This window comes from Microplitis demolitor, chromosome 10 (assembly GCF_026212275.2).
Source record: "Microplitis demolitor isolate Queensland-Clemson2020A chromosome 10, iyMicDemo2.1a, whole genome shotgun sequence".
Taxonomy (NCBI): Eukaryota; Metazoa; Arthropoda; class Insecta; order Hymenoptera; family Braconidae; genus Microplitis; species Microplitis demolitor.
This window is the reverse complement of record NC_068554.1, coordinates 591,653-609,506: the sequence shown is the minus strand read 5'-3', so window position 1 is coordinate 609,506 and position 17,854 is coordinate 591,653. Positions and strand designations below refer to the sequence as shown.

At 32.8% G+C, this 17,854-nt stretch overlaps 7 protein-coding genes across 12 annotated transcripts in view; 5 read left to right on the top strand and 2 right to left on the bottom strand.

Annotated features, from left to right (window-relative positions):
* Positions 1–9,342, bottom strand: part of LOC103571691 (flotillin-2) — a 51,002-nt gene extending 41,660 nt beyond the window's left edge. The window contains exon 1 of one of the 2 annotated variants that reach the window (XM_008549942.3): positions 8,926–9,342. In XM_008549942.3, coding sequence (XP_008548164.1) covers positions 8,926–8,974 — 49 coding nt within the window. In that variant the 5' untranslated portion in view covers positions 8,975–9,342. The remainder of the gene's footprint in view (positions 1–8,925) is intronic. The other variant, XM_008549941.3, reaches the window with a different exon arrangement.
* Positions 280–4,514, top strand: LOC103571689 (glucose dehydrogenase [FAD, quinone]). The gene is made up of 3 exons (XM_008549936.1): positions 280–642; positions 952–1,022; positions 1,918–4,514. Exon 3 carries the CDS (start codon positions 2,032–2,034, stop codon positions 3,901–3,903), a length of 1,872 nt encoding a protein of 623 aa, XP_008548158.1. The 5' UTR covers positions 280–642; positions 952–1,022; positions 1,918–2,031; the 3' UTR covers positions 3,904–4,514.
* LOC103571690 (glucose dehydrogenase [FAD, quinone]) lies at positions 5,240–8,065 on the top strand. 3 transcript variants are annotated; one of them, XM_008549939.2, is made up of 3 exons: positions 5,240–5,517; positions 5,983–6,643; positions 6,708–8,065. In XM_008549939.2, the coding sequence occupies exons 2-3, from the start codon at positions 6,112–6,114 to the stop codon at positions 7,985–7,987; spliced, it is 1,812 nt and encodes a 603-aa protein (XP_008548161.1). In that variant the 5' UTR covers positions 5,240–5,517; positions 5,983–6,111; the 3' UTR covers positions 7,988–8,065. The 3 variants fall into 3 exon arrangements, with proteins under 3 accessions (XP_008548161.1, XP_008548159.1, XP_008548160.1); XM_008549937.2 differs by having other exon boundaries at positions 5,240–5,647; XM_008549938.2 differs by having other exon boundaries at positions 5,240–5,647; positions 5,856–6,643.
* On the top strand, positions 8,577–11,778 carry LOC103571693 (E3 ubiquitin-protein ligase RNF126). The gene is made up of 4 exons (XM_008549943.3): positions 8,577–8,957; positions 10,172–10,342; positions 10,430–10,589; positions 10,795–11,778. Exons 1-4 carry the CDS (start codon positions 8,902–8,904, stop codon positions 10,846–10,848), a joined length of 441 nt encoding a protein of 146 aa, XP_008548165.1. The 5' UTR covers positions 8,577–8,901; the 3' UTR covers positions 10,849–11,778.
* Positions 11,779–12,140: 362 nt separating this feature from the next.
* Positions 12,141–14,539, top strand: LOC103571680 (conserved uncharacterized protein). Its single transcript, XM_053742698.1, has 3 exons — positions 12,141–13,320; positions 13,404–13,861; positions 14,050–14,539. Exons 1-3 carry the CDS (start codon positions 13,131–13,133, stop codon positions 14,533–14,535), a joined length of 1,134 nt encoding a protein of 377 aa, XP_053598673.1. The 5' UTR covers positions 12,141–13,130; the 3' UTR covers positions 14,536–14,539.
* Positions 14,404–15,708, bottom strand: LOC103571681 (uncharacterized). 3 transcript variants are annotated; one of them, XR_008404459.1, is made up of 5 exons: positions 15,454–15,708; positions 15,277–15,391; positions 14,989–15,126; positions 14,648–14,930; positions 14,404–14,491 (listed from the first exon to the last, which is right to left on the bottom strand). XR_008404459.1 is itself a non-coding variant. In XM_008549926.3 (4 exons), the coding sequence occupies exons 1-4, from the start codon at positions 15,464–15,466 to the stop codon at positions 14,729–14,731; spliced, it is 468 nt and encodes a 155-aa protein (XP_008548148.1). In that variant the 5' UTR covers positions 15,467–15,708; the 3' UTR covers positions 14,596–14,728. The 3 variants fall into 3 exon arrangements, 1 of the variants encoding a protein (XP_008548148.1); XR_001345408.2 differs by having other exon boundaries at positions 14,408–14,491; positions 14,653–14,930; XM_008549926.3 differs by lacking the exon at positions 14,404–14,491 and having other exon boundaries at positions 14,596–14,930.
* A 54-nt stretch (positions 15,709–15,762) lies between these two features.
* Positions 15,763–16,967, top strand: LOC103571682 (translation initiation factor-3 (IF3), putative). The gene is made up of 2 exons (XM_008549927.3): positions 15,763–16,403; positions 16,757–16,967. Exons 1-2 carry the CDS (start codon positions 15,810–15,812, stop codon positions 16,925–16,927), a joined length of 765 nt encoding a protein of 254 aa, XP_008548149.2. The 5' UTR covers positions 15,763–15,809; the 3' UTR covers positions 16,928–16,967.
* Positions 16,968–17,854: the final 887 nt, after the last annotated feature.

The window sequence follows — 17,854 nt, the reverse complement described above, 5'->3', positions numbered from 1 at the left end:
TTGAAATTGTTCTGTTGACGTGACTAGCTGACAATCTTGTATCTACTAGATAGAAGAACGGATACAGGTAAAATTAACACGTTTAACTATGGGCACAAGGTTGTGGTCGCGATGGATAGAAGGCAAGTGTTACCACATAATTTCAGGGCAAGGATAGAAAGAGAGTGGTAGCAAACGCCATCATCATCGAATCGGGTATTGGCTAGTTTGCTGTGTGTGCTGCAGAAAGAGACCACTTTCACTGAAAAACTTGAATGTTAAGTCTTTGGAGAAGGATGCAATCGATTCCACCATACTACACTTAGTAGTTGGGTAGGTAGGGGTTATTATTGTTTCTTTGGATCGTCGTCATATACCCTTCCGACTGGTGCGAGGATTACTAGACAACTTTTTCGTCTTCTTCCGGTCATATGTGCCAAGACGACCAACTACTTTACACTCTCAGTTCGCCTAGGATTATGTGCTAGTGAATATTTATTCTTATTTCACTCTGCTTACTTATTATTGTGATTAAATTTACTTTATTATTGTTATTCAATCGTTACTAGTCATCGATGGCATTTAAAGTTACTTTTCAGTGAAATGTGATAACTTTTTTTACAAGTTTTGATTCAAATTTTGTTTTATTAAATTATTTTTTATGTAAGTATTGATTTCAATCTTTTTTTTTTTATTTTTTTAAATATAAAAAATAAATTCATTAAAATTTGATTTTTTTTTTCTAATAATTACGTACTGTAATAAATTTGTAAAAAATATTAAAAATTGTTAAGATGAAAATTTATCTAATCTTGGCAGTAAATTTAAAAATTTTTTAAATTTCTAAAAATAATCACTTACAAAACAAAAAAGAAATTATTCAATTAGCAATTCTTGCATAATTTTAGAAATCAAATTTTATCTCAATAAGTGTGTATAATAAGAATTAATTAAAAAGTACTTTTCATACAGGCGCAAAGTAGTTGTCGAGCTGACGTGACAATAAGCGAATATTTATAAATGGACTAGTGGAAATGTGTGAGGTAAATGGTTTTTTTTTTTAAAGTTAATTAACAATATAAAAACATTTACTTGTTATTTAAATAATACTCGGACATGAATATGAAATAATAATAATTAATATGAATTATGATAATGTATTAGGAGATAGTAATATTAAAGAAAGCTAACGATCTAATGAGCCAACATAGGAAATGTTAAGGATGACTTCCGCATTATTTGTGCTTGCGTGCTATAAGGATTCGAGTATACGTTTTTTATTTTTCACACACTCTTTCTTCCATTAAAGCTAAGACCACTGCACAATATCACCAGACATTACGGGAAACTTATACGGTTGAATGTTTGCGGAAATATATTTTTATCTTTGAATTATTTCTTGGAAAGTTCCGGTACTTATCGATATTAATAGTTTTTCCCCTCGACTCACGTCAACGTCACTTTTGTTCATTACTATCATTTAGTTATAACACAAGTTATTCAATATGCAGTCGAACCGATATAATTATCTGGCATTCAAAGTCATATTTTAAAAATGTTCAGAGTTAATAATAAATTATTGTAATAATATTACTTGTTAGTAATAGTGATAGAGTGTGATCGATTGAGAAATCATAACGTAACCGTGACTTTCGTATTAAAAAACGAGTAGGGGATTTTGTTGATAGAGGATAGGATGTGTGCGACACACCGAAACACTTTCTCCTTTTCCCCGGTTATGAGATCACCATCAGCCACTTTTTCTGACTGAGGGAACACATCCTGTTTAAATAATATCCATTTTACTCTGGTTTAGTCACGAATGGTCAATTTAATACCTTTTTTATTACTTGCGGTTACATGCCCTTTTTAGTTTTTCCAATTTATATTATCATTTAAACTGCAATGAAATTTTAAAATTTATTTTATTATTCACAGATTTGCGCAGATATAAAATGTATCCGGCGTTGATAAATAGAAAAGACAACCATCAAACTCAGGATGTCATGAAAAAACTAAACGCCAAATCATCACGTATGAAATTCAGCTAAAATGGTTCTAAGCGCATTAATAATAGCGTCGACGTTGAAAAGTGCACTTGGACTGATGGGTACTGGTTTCTGGTTGGTACCATTGGTGATAATAGGACTGTCTTTCTACCGCTATGACCAACTTGATCCAGAGAACCGAGTCATAAACAAACATATCCTGGAATCTGAGTATGATTTTATCGTAATCGGTGGTGGGTCCGCGGGGGCTGTTGTCGCGAGTCGGTTGACAGAAATTCCTGACTGGAAAGTTTTGCTTCTGGAAGCTGGGCCTGATGAAAATGAAATCACTGATGTACCATCACTTGCCGCTTACCTTCAGTTGTCGAAATTGGACTGGAAATACAAAACGGAACCTACTGGAACATCATGTATGGGAATGAAAAATGGACGTTGTAATTGGCCACGTGGTAAAGTACTCGGCGGTTCATCAACTTTAAATTATATGTTGTATGTACGCGGTAACAGAAATGATTACGATCACTGGGAAGCTCTGGGCAATCCTGGATGGGGTTACGACCAAGCGCTCTATTATTTCAAGAAATCAGAAGACAATCGTAATCCCTATTTGAAGAAAAGTCCTTACCATGGTACTGGTGGGTATCTAACTGTCCAAGAATCTCCTTGGCGAACACCACTGGTAGTTGCTTTCGTCCAAGCTGGGACTGAATTGGGTTACGAGAATCGGGATATAAATGGTGAATATCAAACGGGTTTCATGATTGCCCAGGGGACTATAAGACGTGGCAGTCGCTGTTCAACAGCAAAAGCATTTCTTCGACCCGTACGTTTGCGTAAAAATTTACACGTCGCTATGAATACACACGTCACACGTATTATAATCGATCCGCTGAGTTTGCGAGCCGTTGCCGTGGAATTTTATCGCGACGGTAAAAAACAAATAGTCCGCGCACGGAAAGAGATTATATTATCTGCCGGCGCAATCAATTCACCTCAATTATTAATGTTGTCTGGAATAGGTCCACGACAGCACTTAAAAGAAATGGGAATTAGAGTTATCAAAGATCTACCAGTTGGTGATAATCTTCAAGATCATGTTGGTATGGCTGGATTGACTTTTCTGATAGACAAACCAGTATCCATTGTTCAAGATCGTTTTCAACCAGCAGCGATCACTACAAATTATGTCATAAATGGACGGGGCCCAATGACAACACTTGGAGGTGTCGAAGGCTACGCATTCATCAACACCAAGTATGCTAACGAAACTGGACTCTATCCAGATATTCAATTACACATGGCGCCGGCGTCATTGAGTTCAGATGCCGGCGTTCAAGTAAGAAAAGTTCTAAGTCTCACGGACGAAATCTACGACACAGTTTTTCGGCCAATTACCAACAAAGACGCTTGGACGCTAATGCCATTGCTTTTGAGACCTAAATCACGGGGTTCTGTAAGATTGAGAAGTAATAATCCATTTGCTAACCCACTTATCAATTCGAATTACTTCGCGGATCCCGAGGACATGGCTAGGCTGGTCGAAGGTGCTAAAATAGCTGTAAAAATAAGTGAAGCTAAAGTGTTTAAACAGTTTGGCTCGCGAATACATAGAATTAAAATACCAGGTTGTAATCAATTTAAATTCGGTACTGATCAATATTGGGAGTGTCATATCAGACATATTACTATGACTATTTACCACCCAGTGGGTACAGCCAAAATGGGACCAATTACTGATCCCGAAGCGGTTGTAGATTCGAGGCTAAGGGTCTACGGTATCGACAATTTGAGAGTTATTGATGCATCAATAATGCCGACAATTAGTAGCGGTAATACTAATGCTCCGGTTATTATGATCGCGGAAAAGGGATCTGATCTCATTAAAAATGACTGGCTTGCTGTTACCCAAAGATAATTATTTCTGTTCACCCAATTTTAACAATAGTTTATTAAATAATACCTAAGCTAGCTCGTAATCGGATTTGTCTGTGATTAAATCCTTCATTGTTTTCTATCATGTTATTGTTACTGAATTGTAAATGTTTTATACTTTTATAGTTAATAAATTTTTTAATGATTCATTTAAATAAAAATAACTGATAAAATATATATATATTTCTTGGTTCCATTAGCCAGAAACAGAATTTATCGATTTTTTATCAGTTATTGCGTATAATTTTCTTACAAAAATTTTATGATAAATCGTAAATATAAATTTCTAGCGCCAAGTTTTAAATTTTAAAATATATTGTAAGAAAGTGTGCCATAAAAATGGTGTCGGATTTAAATTTTATCACTCGGAAGTTGTAAATATATTGTAAAATAAAAAAAGTATCGTAAATTTTACGGATACTTATTTTATTTTATTTTTTTAAGGTGCATGGGTAGAATGTAAGTAGGATTAGAAGCCTGTCGAGTTACAAAGCTGTAGTCATATCATGTAGATGAAGTGTTTGGTAAAATTGTGTTTATAAATATATAAAAACAATGTAAAAATATTCTTTTATACATTTCTCGAAAATAAACTTTTCTAAAAAAAAAACATTAACTTTTTTTGTCCAAAGTTTTAAAATATCAACAAGTCAACGCCTATGGTAAAATATCCAGTGGAAAAATTTAACTGGATTAGTGATACGAAATGAACATCATTTTGATGTTCAGTCAGATCACGAGAAATTGGATGACAATTTCTCGTCAATTGACGTCAAAAATTCGTTCAATGCTTTACAAACTAATTTTCTGAACAAAATCCCTCTGGCGCGGGAATTGCCATCAAATTTAAAAAATGATCGGTCAATTTTTTGCTGGTCGAATAACGTCAATTGTCAGATAATTTCTCTGCCTTACATCACTCATCCAGATAAATATTTCAATAAAATTAAAATAAGGAAAATTTGAGATTTTTTTCAAATCGTACATGTGACTAGCGTAATATTACCAAATTTTTTTACTAACCGTAATTATTTATCTATTCCCAGCCCAACAAAAAATTGAAGATATAGATGTAGATCTTACCTGTAAAAAAAAGAAAATTATTATTATTAAAGATAATTAATTATTTATTCATGACTTTCGGCAAAATTACCAACAAATATTAAATTTTTTCAACTTGAGCAAATTAAAAATTTACTTACAAAACATAATTATTTAAATTGTACACGTAATAATATACAACAAATAAAATAAATAAACAGTTTAATTGTGGTAATGTAATAATAGTAATTCCCATAAAATTTATAGTTGTTTTACATAAAAGTAGGGATGAATAACATGTTTGGATAACAGTAACTGAATATTCAGATGGTTACGCGAGCGGTATGAGAAAGTCAACGCATTTCTTTCTCCCAACGCGATGGATCTCATGAAAGAGGTCCAACACAAATAACTCCGTAATACTTTTAATAGTTCTTTCATGGTTTCTTTCTGCGATAGTCCTCCAGCAGCCGGACTTATCAAAACCAAATTTTTAAATTTCATTTAAAACCAAAATAATAAAAAAATATAAATTACTCGACACTTTACGTAATAGGTGAGTGAAAAATTTTGAAAAAGATAAAACTAAAAGTTGTTTGCCGCTCTAAGTGAAAGCTATAGTCGTAAAAATTTATTAGATAATTTATCGTACGAACTTGGATTAAGTTTCGCTAAAAAAAATAAAGGTAAATAAATATTTTTCGTATGACAAATTCAAAACCGAAATTTTCTTGGAGCGATAAAAGATTACATCGAGAAATTTCTTCTAATCCTGAGAAAATTTTTGTATTTAATTCATAATGCGAAATATTTTTTGCGTCATGTAACTTTTTCTGTCTACTTATTGATTGTTCATACAATAAAAATAAGTATACTATTAAATTTTTTTTCTAGTGAGCATAATCAGCATCGACACGCAAGTTGAGGGAAAGAGTAAATTATCACTGTCTCATTTCTTGCTGGGTCATGTGCTCATAAAGAAATTTTATCATATTACTATTCATTTTACTGTTATTTTTAGAACCATCCTGACGTCAAAGAGAAAAAAAACCCGACATTTATTAAAATCTAATGAAGCTCTTCCATTAAATTTAGTCTCGACGCTCAATCCATTAAATCACTAAAATCAATCGATATAAAAAAAAACGAAATGAATATTAAAGTAGTAATAGTAATTTTTTTAATATTAAAAATCACAAACGGTAAAAACCTGTTGGAATTACTGAAGAGCTACGGTTTGAAAAATAGCTACGATATTTTAACGACGCCTTTACCTACACGTGAGGAGTACGATTTTGTAATAATTGGCGCGGGATCTGGCGGATCTACTTTGGCGAATCGGCTATCAGAGAATCGAAAATGGAAGATTCTGCTGCTGGAGGCTGGAAAGCCAGAGGGTATTTTGAATCAAATACCAATACTGGTGAGTAATTTTCAGCAGACGGATTATAATTGGGGATATCGAGTTGAACCGCAGAAGAATGCTTGCTTGGGTATGAAGGATCGTCGGTGTACATGGCCGAGGGGTAAATCCCTCGGCGGCACAAGTACATTGAATTACATGATTCATACAAGAGGTAATAGAGATGATTATGACACTTGGGCGGCGCTAGGTAATAATGGATGGTCCTACAATGATGTACTGCCTTATTTTATCAAGAGCGAACGTTTTCGGGTGCCAGGTATTTGTTGTTCAACTTTCATTTTTTATCATCAATCAATAATTTATACAGTTTTATTTTTTAGGGCCATTTAACGCTTCTTATCATGGAACTGACGGCTATCTGTGTGTGGAACACATTCCCTATCACATGCCGCTGTCAACGGAATTTCTGAAAGCCGGTAAAAAATTAGGCTGGGAGACACTAGACTACAATGGGCCTGAACAAATTGGATTTTCATATCTCCAAGTAAACATGGATCGCGGCGCACGTTGTAGTGCTTCTCGAGCTTATTTAAAAATACGCCGGCCAAATTTAGAGATTGTAACTGAAGCACGTGTTACGAAAATTATTATAGACTCGGACAAACGTGCCTACGGAGTCGAGTACATAAAAAATGGCAAGACAAATAAAGTACATGCCTCAAAGGAAATTATTTCATCCGCGGGAACAATAGACTCGGCGAAGCTGTTGATGCTCTCGGGAATAGGTCCTCGGGAACATTTAGAAGACTTAGGAATCCCGGTTATCAAAGATGCTAAAGTCGGTTACAATTTGTATGAACACGTTGGCTACTTGGGATTGACTTTTCTCGTGAATGCGAGTGTTACATTGCTAGAGCGTACGATTATAAAGCCGCAGAATGCTCTGCAGTACATGATTGACCGGAGTGGTCCACTTTCGATACCCGGAGGTGCAGAAGCGATAGCATTCATTCGTACAAAGTACGCACAAGACTCGCGTCCTGATCTGGAGCTTCTTTTCGTCTCGGGTTCGATACATTCAGACAATGGAGTCGCTGTAAAAAAAGGTCACGGTATCACCGACGATTTATACAACGCGGTATTCAAACCTATTGAAAACCGCGACGCTTGGTCGATTTGGCCGATCGTCCAGCAGCCTCGCAGCCACGGCAGGATCACGCTAAGATCTAAGGACCCCTTTGATGACCCGATAATTGAGCCTAATTTTTTCACGCATCCCGCGGACATTGAAATTATTCTGGAAGGCATCAAACACGCAATTAAAATTGCCGCCACTGACGAATTTCAAAAGTACAATAGCCGGTTGCACACAATAAAAATTCCCGGTTGCAAAGAACTCGAATTCGCAAGCGATGACTACTTTCGGTGTGCAATCAGACACTTGCCTTCTATGATGAATCACGAGGTGGGTACGGTTAAAATGGGACCCCCGGAAGATCCCACAGCCGTCGTGGACCCTCAGCTGAGAGTCTACGGAGTAAAAGGCTTGAGAGTCGTCGATGCTTCGATCATGCCCACGATGCCGATCGGACACGTGAATGCCGGAATTTACATGATTGGGGAAAAAGCCGCCGATATGATAAAACAAATGTGGAATTAATTTTTTTAAATTTATGTACTTGCTCAATTTAATCTGATAAGATAAAGCTATCAATTTCGAAATAAACATTATATTTATTTTCTAATATAAATACTTTAAATATATATTTTTGTAAATTAACTTGATAATTTTTCTATCCAATGGAATCCTCTGACCTTACGAGTTTATTTATTCGAATTCATCAGGTAAAAATAAAAATAGTCTCAAACCCATATGACAAAACAAAAAATATTAAGCTGATAAATTTTACGATCACAACAAATATAAATAAACTTGTTATCATAATCAACAATAATGATAACGAAAATAAAAAAAAACATTGCCTATTTAAATAAAGATTAAATAAATTTTTCCATATAAATTCAACGTAAACAGGATGGTCTACGTAATTCTATTTCCATCCTCAACGAAACTAAAAAAAAAAAGTAATTAAGTGATTATATATACCGACGTCAATAGATGGAGCGTGATAAAAAACAGTCCACCAATTGATAAGTATGAGTCATACGTCAAGAATTTACGATCATGGTATTTCAATATCTATATATATATATATATAGATTTAGTAGTATAGTAGTAACATTTATATCACCTGCTGCGGCCCCTTCGTCAAATATTAAACAATAATTAATCCATTAACAAATTAATAGATAATAAATTAAATTAAATTGAATTAAAATAAAAGAAACAGCGGGGCGTAATCGCAATTATGGTGATTAAAAAAAAACTCTATTAAATAAATTACCAAGAGTAATATTATTTAGTGACATTGCGTAATGGTAAATAAAAAAGTAAAATAGTAAACCGGTAATGTTTGTTGGTAACCTCGGAAAGCGTTTAGTCGTGATGAGTTATGATAAATAATGACCTAGAATAAAATAAAGTGTTAAAAAAACGTAACAATAAATTTAAAAATGGTAAATGAGTTAAATAGTTACCTGATACTACGAGAGCTTCGTTTGGACCGCAAGTATGAAAGTTACCCATTATTATCTATTAAGTAAATCCTATTTAACTGGTTCTAAACTCTGAAGGTTCAATATTTGAATAATCGAGGCACGGTTAATTTATTGAAAACATACACTTTGTACACTACTTTAATTATAAACTATATTTGATTTCAATTGATACTAACTAGCTCCAATGACGGCGAGCTAACAACCGCGATGAGATAATATGTCTTTTTATTTTACTTTTTTTTTATGCGTTGACACAACACTTATGTGAGTACCAACACACTCGCACTGTGTGGACGTGTGTAGTTTAGATTTTACGCGAGCAAACGCACTAGTCAATGGACATCATGACAAATTCTGTGTTTGTGTATTTTAAATTCAATATGGCGCTGGCGGGAGATACTCCTGCCATCTACTAGTTTCAAAATTAACTTTACGTGGGCGCGCAAAACGTAAGTTATGTAATGGCGCGAAAATTTCAAATGTCATTTTTGAATTACATATTTATATCAATTATTATCATGCGATTTTTAATTCATTTTGAATTGAATAAGTGCTCTTATCACTTGTAAAGTCTTTATCATTCATTTAAAACATAGATTAGATTTTCAAATTCAAATATTTCTCATAGTAACACTGAAAATTTTTTCGCCTGGTAATTTGGCGGGACGCCGCGTGAAATTCAAAATTCGCGGTAACTCCATCTGTCAATTCGTTTGACAAAGTAATTTGACAATCAAAATTAGCATACATACACATATATATATATGTATATATATATGATATAAGATGTTAAATTTTTTTATCAACAGTTGCGAACCCTCGGAGAACTCAGAGCAAGTGCAGTTGGTCAGTTACAAGACAAATCTGTTTATTGGTTATTGTCTAGTATTCCTTACTCCCCTTTCGCGTTATTATTTACTTAATAATTATTATTATTATTATTACTATGCTCTGTACTGAGCACAATAACAGTCAATGTCAATAGACATCTCCAATGAGACAATTTGTTTTGTGAGCACTGTGTTGGAAAAAAAAAAAAAGCAAATTGTGATTCCCAAGTACATGCTGGGGATTTCTTATTTAATCAACTCCATTACCGTGACATTAAAACGTTCAATGGATAATAGCAAGTGACTGGCTGTGAAAGTGCTCGCTGTCAAGCACAATTTTATTTTGAAAATTGTTTTTCTGTCATAATTATTAATAAATTTATAAAAATATTCAGCAAGATGACGTATCCTGGGATGGCGTTTGTTTTTGTCGTCGGTGTCGGTCTCGCAACTATTTTGTATTACATGTTTGCTGATAATTCACACAATCAACACAATCATAGCAATAATGGGACTGGTCCACCTCCTGACATACCGCAAAATTCTTGGAGCGCGCCGACTGCCAGGTATTTAAAAATTGAAATTTTTTATAAATATTTTTGCGTCGCATTTATTTATTTATATTTATGCTTTATTGATATATATCTTTTCAGACAGAGGAGTCGGAGAAAGGGATCTAGTGCCAGTACTGATAAAATAAATTGCACAATTTGCTTAGCAGAAATATCACTACCGCAAATAGTTAATGTCCAACCCTGCGGGCACGCGTTTCACAGGAAATGTATTCAAGATTGGCAGAAACAAGGACAGACGGTACAAATTTATTTTAAATTTACAGATTTATTATGATCTTAAAGTTAGCAGACAATTAAAAATTTTCAGATATTTTTTTCAACAAATTAATTTTAAAAACTAAAAAATGCACATGTAGAAAATTTTAAAAACTACAAGTGCACTTTTTCAAATATTTTTTTTAAATAATAAATTGTTTAAAAAAAATATTCATTCATTTTTACAGGAGAGTCATAAATCTTGTCCTAATTGCCGGAGAAAAATTGAAGAAATTTGTTAACTAATTAATAGTTAATTATTAATTATCATCATAATCACACAAAGGTAGTGTAAGTATACACGCAGATAATTTTTTATTAAAAATTACCCATAGTTTGGTACCGGAAGAACATTTAGCCAGTAACTAAATTTTTACTATGTTGTTAGTAGAGATTGCACTTCATGTCCATGCTACTGAATAGTATATTTTACAATGTACATGGGAAAAGTTTAGATATTTACCACATGTCCACAGTGTCAAACTTCTTGAGTAATTTTTACTAAAGATTTATTTGTGTGCAAGTTTAATCAAAGTTTTGTAAGTAATTTATAAAAAAGAAAAAGAAACAAAAAAATTTTTCGTTTTTTTTATTTTAACTAATCTGAGTTATTTTAAGTAACTATTTTATTTATTTACTAATTATTAGTAACGGAGAAAAAAAATATTTTATAAAAATACTTACTCTTCTTTGTGATTTTAAAATTAATTGCCGACTGTTTTAATTCTAACTATTTAGTTTATTAATGACATTTTTAAAGCAATGTTACACTAAATGGAATAATAAATAAATATAGTAATAAGTTGAAAAATAAATCGGATGGTTGGGAATAAAAATTGTTTTAATTGGAGATTTAATGATTTATATTTAATAAATTAATTAATTAAGAGACTGAGTTTTAAATTTATATAATATCATTTCATTACGAATATGAAAGCGATGCTTTTGCATTAATTACTATCAATGATAATTATTGATCATTTGTTATTTTAATTCGTAGCTACTGTATGAATCAAAAAAAAAGTGATAAAATATGATGTGCGTTGCCTAAATAATTGCTAATCAATTAATCTCGTCTTATTTATTAATATGTAAATTATGTAACTATAACTAAGCAAAAAAAAATGTAATAATAATTATAATGTTTAAGCTGTTATACATCGTATTATATATGTTTGGTCATAATAAATTATCATTATCTTGAAAAATAATAATTACTAGTTATCAATATTATCTAGCTGCGTTATTGTTTTAATTACACAGACAAAAACTTTTTTTATGATCCTGAAGTTAGGCAATTAAAAATTTTCAGATTTTTTTTCAACAATTAGATTTGGAAAAAAAAAAAAAAAAATATGGACATTTAGAAAATTTAAAAGGCTATAGGTGCAATTTTTTTTCAATATTTTTTTTTTTATAATTAATCAATTGTTTTAAATTCAAAAATTAATAGACGTCAGTTAACTTCAGTATCATTTTTTTTTATATTATTATTAAGTACCGAGTGTACGTTCTGTAAAATTCCGACATGAGCTTCCAAACTTGTTTTCCTGAGGTAAAAAGGTAAGCACCTACATGTGCCAGTGCAAGATGTATGTAAGCTGCTGACTGTTAACTGGCTGATACCTGACGACCCTAATGCGCTTGCCGGTGAACGGCTTGAGGAACTGTTTCAAACATTCAGTCAGTCACTTGCGGAGGTTTCACTAGAGTACTCAGTACCCAGTGCTCGTGTCCCATCACCAATCTACTATTTTATTATTAACAATAATAAGTTTATAAAATGCCGGTGATTTTATTAAACTGAACAAGATGCGCAAAATAAAATATGATACGGCTCTTACTAATGATTATTATCAACACAAGTCTATGTACCTCTAAAATAAATCAAGACAAACGCAGTAAGTTTATTTATTTTTTTATTTTTTTTAAAACTATATTTTAACGTGCCCTCGTTAAAGTAACCAGCGAGCAAAGCTAAGCATTACATATTAAATTGACAGTATCGGTCTAATAGGACTATGCCTCGTGCCGTCAAGTGGTCGTGCCACTTGCTACTGCAATAACTAGCCTTGTTGATCACCTTCAGGAAACTTGTATCATCGAGTATTTTATTTATTGGTGAACTCGTTTGCTAACCGGAAAAACTCCTCATCATTTACTGATTTCTTACATCTATATATATATACATATATGTAATGTAACGGTATTATTATAAACATGAGATTTAAATCACATGACAATATTAATTACACCCACTAAATAAAATTATCTCTTGTAAAAATAATATTTAAATATTTATTATTCACAAAAAAAAAAAGAAATGTATTTATTTATTTATTTATACAGTTATAAAAATAAATCGGAAGTGTTTATAACGGCAGTATATGAATAAAATAAAATCTGCGAGTTTATAAAACGGCAGTTACTCTTATTATTTACGTAATAGCTGAGTAATTGAAGATATCTAGAAAGTGTACAGAATCGCGTGCTGTCGGTGTTTATCTCTTATGTATTTCGGGGAATGAAGAAAGTTATTATTGAGATAAATAATAAAAATAATTTGTTTGATACAATAGTAAGAGGACTAATAAGTGGATGGGCACCGCTCGTGTGGCTGGCACCTGGTGAAAGATTTCTGCCACTCAGTGTCCCGGAGTTCTTGGAGCACGTGCAGGTCGGGGACAATTACCTACGGACACGTGTTGACGTTAGTGAGTTATTGACTGAGGAATTTTATTAAAAGTCACGATTTAAATTAAATTATCAATAAGCTTTCTAACGTTATTACTTTCAGAGACGCTGCTGTCTAATGAGACGTCATTTCTGTATGGAAAGGAGCCTGGTACAGTACCAATTTATGCCCTGGTCCAGAATTGTCTCGACTCGTCAGCACAATCTAATTTGGTGGCCAGTGACCGCAGGAGAATAAAACGTAAGCGCGCGCTCGCTTATTCGCGGGTCGGCCGGGAGGACTCAGTGATCCAGAGCAACGAGATCTTGACGAAAGCTGAAGGAAATAATCACGGGGAAGCGAGCAAATTGGTCTCCAAGGGAAAGAGGTCGCGGAAGCTGAACTTTCACGTGACCTATTGGATGTTCTATCCGTTCAGTGAGGGAAAGGCTGTATGTGTTCTGGATCTTGGTTTTTTTGGCACATGGCCGATACCAAGTGTGGAGGGAGTTTGTCTCGGTCAACTTAAAGAGTATGGAAATCATGTGGGCGATTGGGAACACATGAGTCTTTACTTCGCGGTCAGTTAATAAATTTTTATTTATTTAATTTATTTTTAAATTAAAATAATTTATAAATAAATTAATTTATTAACTTTAAAGGCAGTTTAACAGGATATAAATTGCCTGATCTTGAACTCATAAATAAACTTATTATGTGTTGATGATTAGATAGATTACGATAATGATGATTACGATAATTATTGCAGGGAGATGATCATCCTGTAGCGATGTACGTGTCTGCTCACGACGCCGGAGCGTATTACCGGTACGACATCAGAAGCGGTACTTTCATTTACGAGAGTCAAGAAACGCGGAAGGGTATTTTTCAGAAGCCCATATTTCCTGAGCGCGTTTTCACCTCCAGTGGCTCGCATCCGATTCTCTTCAGCGCCAAGGGCTCCCATGGGCTGTGGACGGCGCCGGGTAAACACAAGTTTGTAAGAATACCTAGACTGTACGACGAGAGTGGGTTCGGCACTCCCTGGCAGACGTGGAAGAACCTCGAGGTGATTCCCACCGAAAATCCCTCGACGGCGCCATCCTGGATGTCCTTTACAGGCAACTGGGGAAATCCTAGAAGCAATTGTCATCCTCTTGTTAATCTAGGATTTAATATTTGCGAGTTTGTCGACGGACCAACCGGGATACCTACAAAGAAAGGAAGCTTTCAATGTCCTAGTTCTTGTGATTAAATATTATATTCCTATTTATAGTTTGTAATTTTATTTATTAAAAATAAATATATATTTAAATCCTTAATTTTTTTCTTTTTTATTAAAAAGTATTTGTCTTTTAAATCCAAACCTTACAATGAAAATAATATTTCATGTCTAGTAGCCCATTGATTTAAATAAATTAAATTTTTGTTACTCTGTAGAGCAAAAACTAATCAGACTCTTCGTCGTCTTGGTCCTCACTGGGCTCGATGCCGATGCTGTGGATCCCGTTCCTCAGCACCGGGGTCCCTTTGTCCCTGCTGAGGACTCGTGCTTTCACCGCGACGTTCAGCGGCGTGCCGGACTCGCAGCACTTCAACTTGATAACTTCCTTAAGAAATTCGTCGTAGGCTAACAGTTCAAGCTTTATCCTAAAAAATTTAAAAAACCCTAGGTGATTGCTACTACGGATTTATTTCATTTACTGACCTTAGGTCGTCTTTCTCCTGGAATACTTCGTTCACTGTACATTTTGAGCTGCTATGATCCACTATCGCCGCTGGTAATTGGGATTTGTCATCCGCATGAATACACTTGTTCCAGGGTATCGAGAATTCTATGTGATACCTAGATAAATAAAAATAAATTCATCACAGTCAGGACTGTCTTGATTAAAAACATGTCTCCAAAGTTGACAGCCAATTAAAAATTTAAACTCCGATTAAATCAGAACTTAGTCTACCCAAATTAATTTTGACATCTTCTAGGATTACAAACCTGTGGTGACGTTGTAAGAATCCTAAATGTGCATCCAAATGTCCATGACGTTGCGGCTGTATCATAATATTATTAAATCCAAGACCGCTACCTCCACTAAAGTGAACATGATGATCTAAAATATACAAATTAATTAATTTTTATTTAAAAAATAAAGAAAATAAAAAAAAAAATTACCTTTGTCTCCCATTATTTAATGCCTATTTTATCACAAAAAATATTTTATCACAAAGCTGGAGGTTTTTTTTTTAAATTCCAGGCTGCTGCATTAAGGCACTTGACACATTTAAATATCAGTTATCAAACTAATTTATTAAATTATTAAAATTCATTTAAAGATAAAATTAAAATAATTTACAGCCTTTGGAAAATTATAACACAAAGTGTCTTAATGTATGTACACATTTTTTATTTATTGTACTCTACAAGTCTACAGTCTGGTTAATTCCGACATTTTTCAAATGTCACATGCGCTCCGGTATCTGTCACGTGATAACCTCAGTCTTGTCTCGGTCTTTGATTATGAACTAACCATGGCGATAAACACGTTGTGCAAAAGCGTGAGAAATTATAATTTTACTCGAATTATTTCATGTAATTTAAATTTGACAACTTACAAAAATAAATTAAATCAGCAGTCATGTTTGCTGCCACGTGTAATGTTAAGTGACAGTGATAATTTAAATACTAATTTTAATTATAATAAATGTTACTGTAACATTAGCATCGATGACCCGGTCAAGACCAAGAAGAAAAAAGTTTTCGTACCCAGGATCACTTTGCTCTCGGAAAAAGACGAGATTTCGATAGTGACGATGGAGGCTGCTCAGAAACTGGCCAGCAGACACAACATGAAGCTGGTTAAAATTGTTGACTTGGATACCAAAACTCAGAGACCTGTTTACAAGCTCATGAATATTCAAGAGTACCTCAAGTCTGAGCTGAAGAGCAAAGCTGATGCCAAAGAAGCCAAAGAAAAAGCTATCAAGGAAGACAAAACCATTGCGATGTCAAGTAAAATCGCAGAACATGATTTATATATTAAAATTAAAAGTATGATCAAGATGCTGGGAAAAAGACATGGGGTCCGGGTTGTCATTGGTATTGATGGTAACAAAGAAAAAGCTGTAAGTTTATTTAATTAATTATTAAGCAACTAATCAGTAATTAATTATGACCCTAGTTAGCAGGTGAGTGTGAATGGATCAGACAGACAAATTTAAAATTATAAATAAATAAAGTAAATATTTTTAAAAATAATATTTATAAAAAATGCACTTATCAGTTTTTTAAATTTTGTAAATGTGCATTTTTTTTTTAATTTTATTTTATTAATTATTTACTCTATTAATTTATAATTTTAAATTTGATGTCTGCTACATTACACTTATACTTAGCATTTCTCGATAAAAAAAAAATCTAAAAATTACTAGACGTCAGCTAACTTTAGTATCAATATTAATTTTTTTAATTTTTACAGGAAAGTGTAAGAAATACAATAATAGACCATTGCAAAGAACATGCGAAAGCGCAGGCGAAATCAGAAACTTCATTAAATCTTAAAGTAACCCTACGTCCAATAATAAACAAATTGGACCAGGAACCAGAAGAAGAGTGTGTCGATAAACTGGCTGGCAATAATATGGGGTGATTAATTTTAATAGTTTATTAAAAGTTAGTATTTAAAATAATCAACTTTTTTTTTTTTTTTTTTTTTTTTTAAACAATATATTTTAAATGAAACAATAAAAAATAAATTTGACAATTATATAAGCACTTGTTGCATATACATTACATACAAATATTAAACTAGACAATTATTTTTATTGTACGCTTCTACGTTTTACGTTTATTGTAATAACAGTAATTAAGACTTAATAATAAATATTATATTTTAAGTGTTAATTATATATTAAGTGGTTACTTATAAAGCTCGTTTTTATTGTTATTATTTTTTTTTTCATTGTAAAAACAAATCTAAATGCACATATATCAATCACATTTTATACTTATGTGCTTTTTATTTAATCACACGGATTTAATGCAATCTTCAATCTACAAATTATTATACTTTATTGTAAAAACGCAGAGTATTTTATTACAATATTTAATACTGGATCAAAAATAATTCAAATTACGCGGTAAATTTATAATAAATTTAACTAGGATATGTGCGTTATGATTTTGTTATTGTTTATGACCTTACGAACAACTGATAATTAAATATAATTTGTGACCATCGTCAACGATAAATATTATTTTTAATTAATAATTAATTAATAAGCAATCGACAACTAGCGATACTTAGTACTTTGACTAAATTTTATATATTTTCACTCACATGTTCAGTGAAATATCAACTCTGTTCTACTCATGGTTCAAAAAAATTTCCTCTTTAATTATCTTGATAGAAAATCGCAGCGCAGGTGCCATAAGGGCGTATAGGGTAGAGGTACACAGAAAAAAATAATTATTTGCTCCAAGCAATGCTTTTTTCTGTGTATCGTTTTTGGCCACTTGAGGGCCGCCGTAACGCGAAATATCGTTGCGAATTAATTAATTATTGTACAACAATTCT

Excerpts from the sequence above, each read along its gene's own strand:
- LOC103571689 (XM_008549936.1), top strand. The coding sequence starts at position 2,032 with ATGGTTCTAAGCGCATTAATAATAGCGTCGACGTTGAAAAGTGCACTT.
- LOC103571690 (XM_008549939.2), top strand. The coding sequence starts at position 6,112 with ATGAATATTAAAGTAGTAATAGTAATTTTTTTAATATTAAAAATCACA. Across the intron at positions 6,644-6,707 it reads CGAACGTTTTCGGGTGCCAG|GGCCATTTAACGCTTCTTAT; the intron begins GTATTTGTTGTT and ends TTTATTTTTTAG.
- LOC103571693 (XM_008549943.3), top strand. The coding sequence starts at position 8,902 with ATGGTAAATGAGTTAAATAGTTACCTGATACTACGAGAGCTTCGTTTG. Across the intron at positions 10,343-10,429 it reads TGGAGCGCGCCGACTGCCAG|ACAGAGGAGTCGGAGAAAGG; the intron begins GTATTTAAAAAT and ends ATATCTTTTCAG. Across the intron at positions 10,590-10,794 it reads GGCAGAAACAAGGACAGACG|GAGAGTCATAAATCTTGTCC; the intron begins GTACAAATTTAT and ends TCATTTTTACAG.
- LOC103571680 (XM_053742698.1), top strand. The coding sequence starts at position 13,131 with ATGAAGAAAGTTATTATTGAGATAAATAATAAAAATAATTTGTTTGAT. Across the intron at positions 13,321-13,403 it reads ACGGACACGTGTTGACGTTA|AGACGCTGCTGTCTAATGAG; the intron begins GTGAGTTATTGA and ends TATTACTTTCAG. Across the intron at positions 13,862-14,049 it reads ACATGAGTCTTTACTTCGCG|GGAGATGATCATCCTGTAGC; the intron begins GTCAGTTAATAA and ends TAATTATTGCAG.
- LOC103571681 (XM_008549926.3), bottom strand. Across the intron at positions 15,127-15,276 it reads TTCTTACAACGTCACCACAG|GTATCACATAGAATTCTCGA; the intron begins GTTTGTAATCCT and ends TTATTTATCTAG. Across the intron at positions 14,931-14,988 it reads CAGGAGAAAGACGACCTAAG|GATAAAGCTTGAACTGTTAG; the intron begins GTCAGTAAATGA and ends TAAATTTTTTAG.
- LOC103571682 (XM_008549927.3), top strand. The coding sequence starts at position 15,810 with ATGGCGATAAACACGTTGTGCAAAAGCGTGAGAAATTATAATTTTACT. Across the intron at positions 16,404-16,756 it reads ATGGTAACAAAGAAAAAGCT|GAAAGTGTAAGAAATACAAT; the intron begins GTAAGTTTATTT and ends TAATTTTTACAG.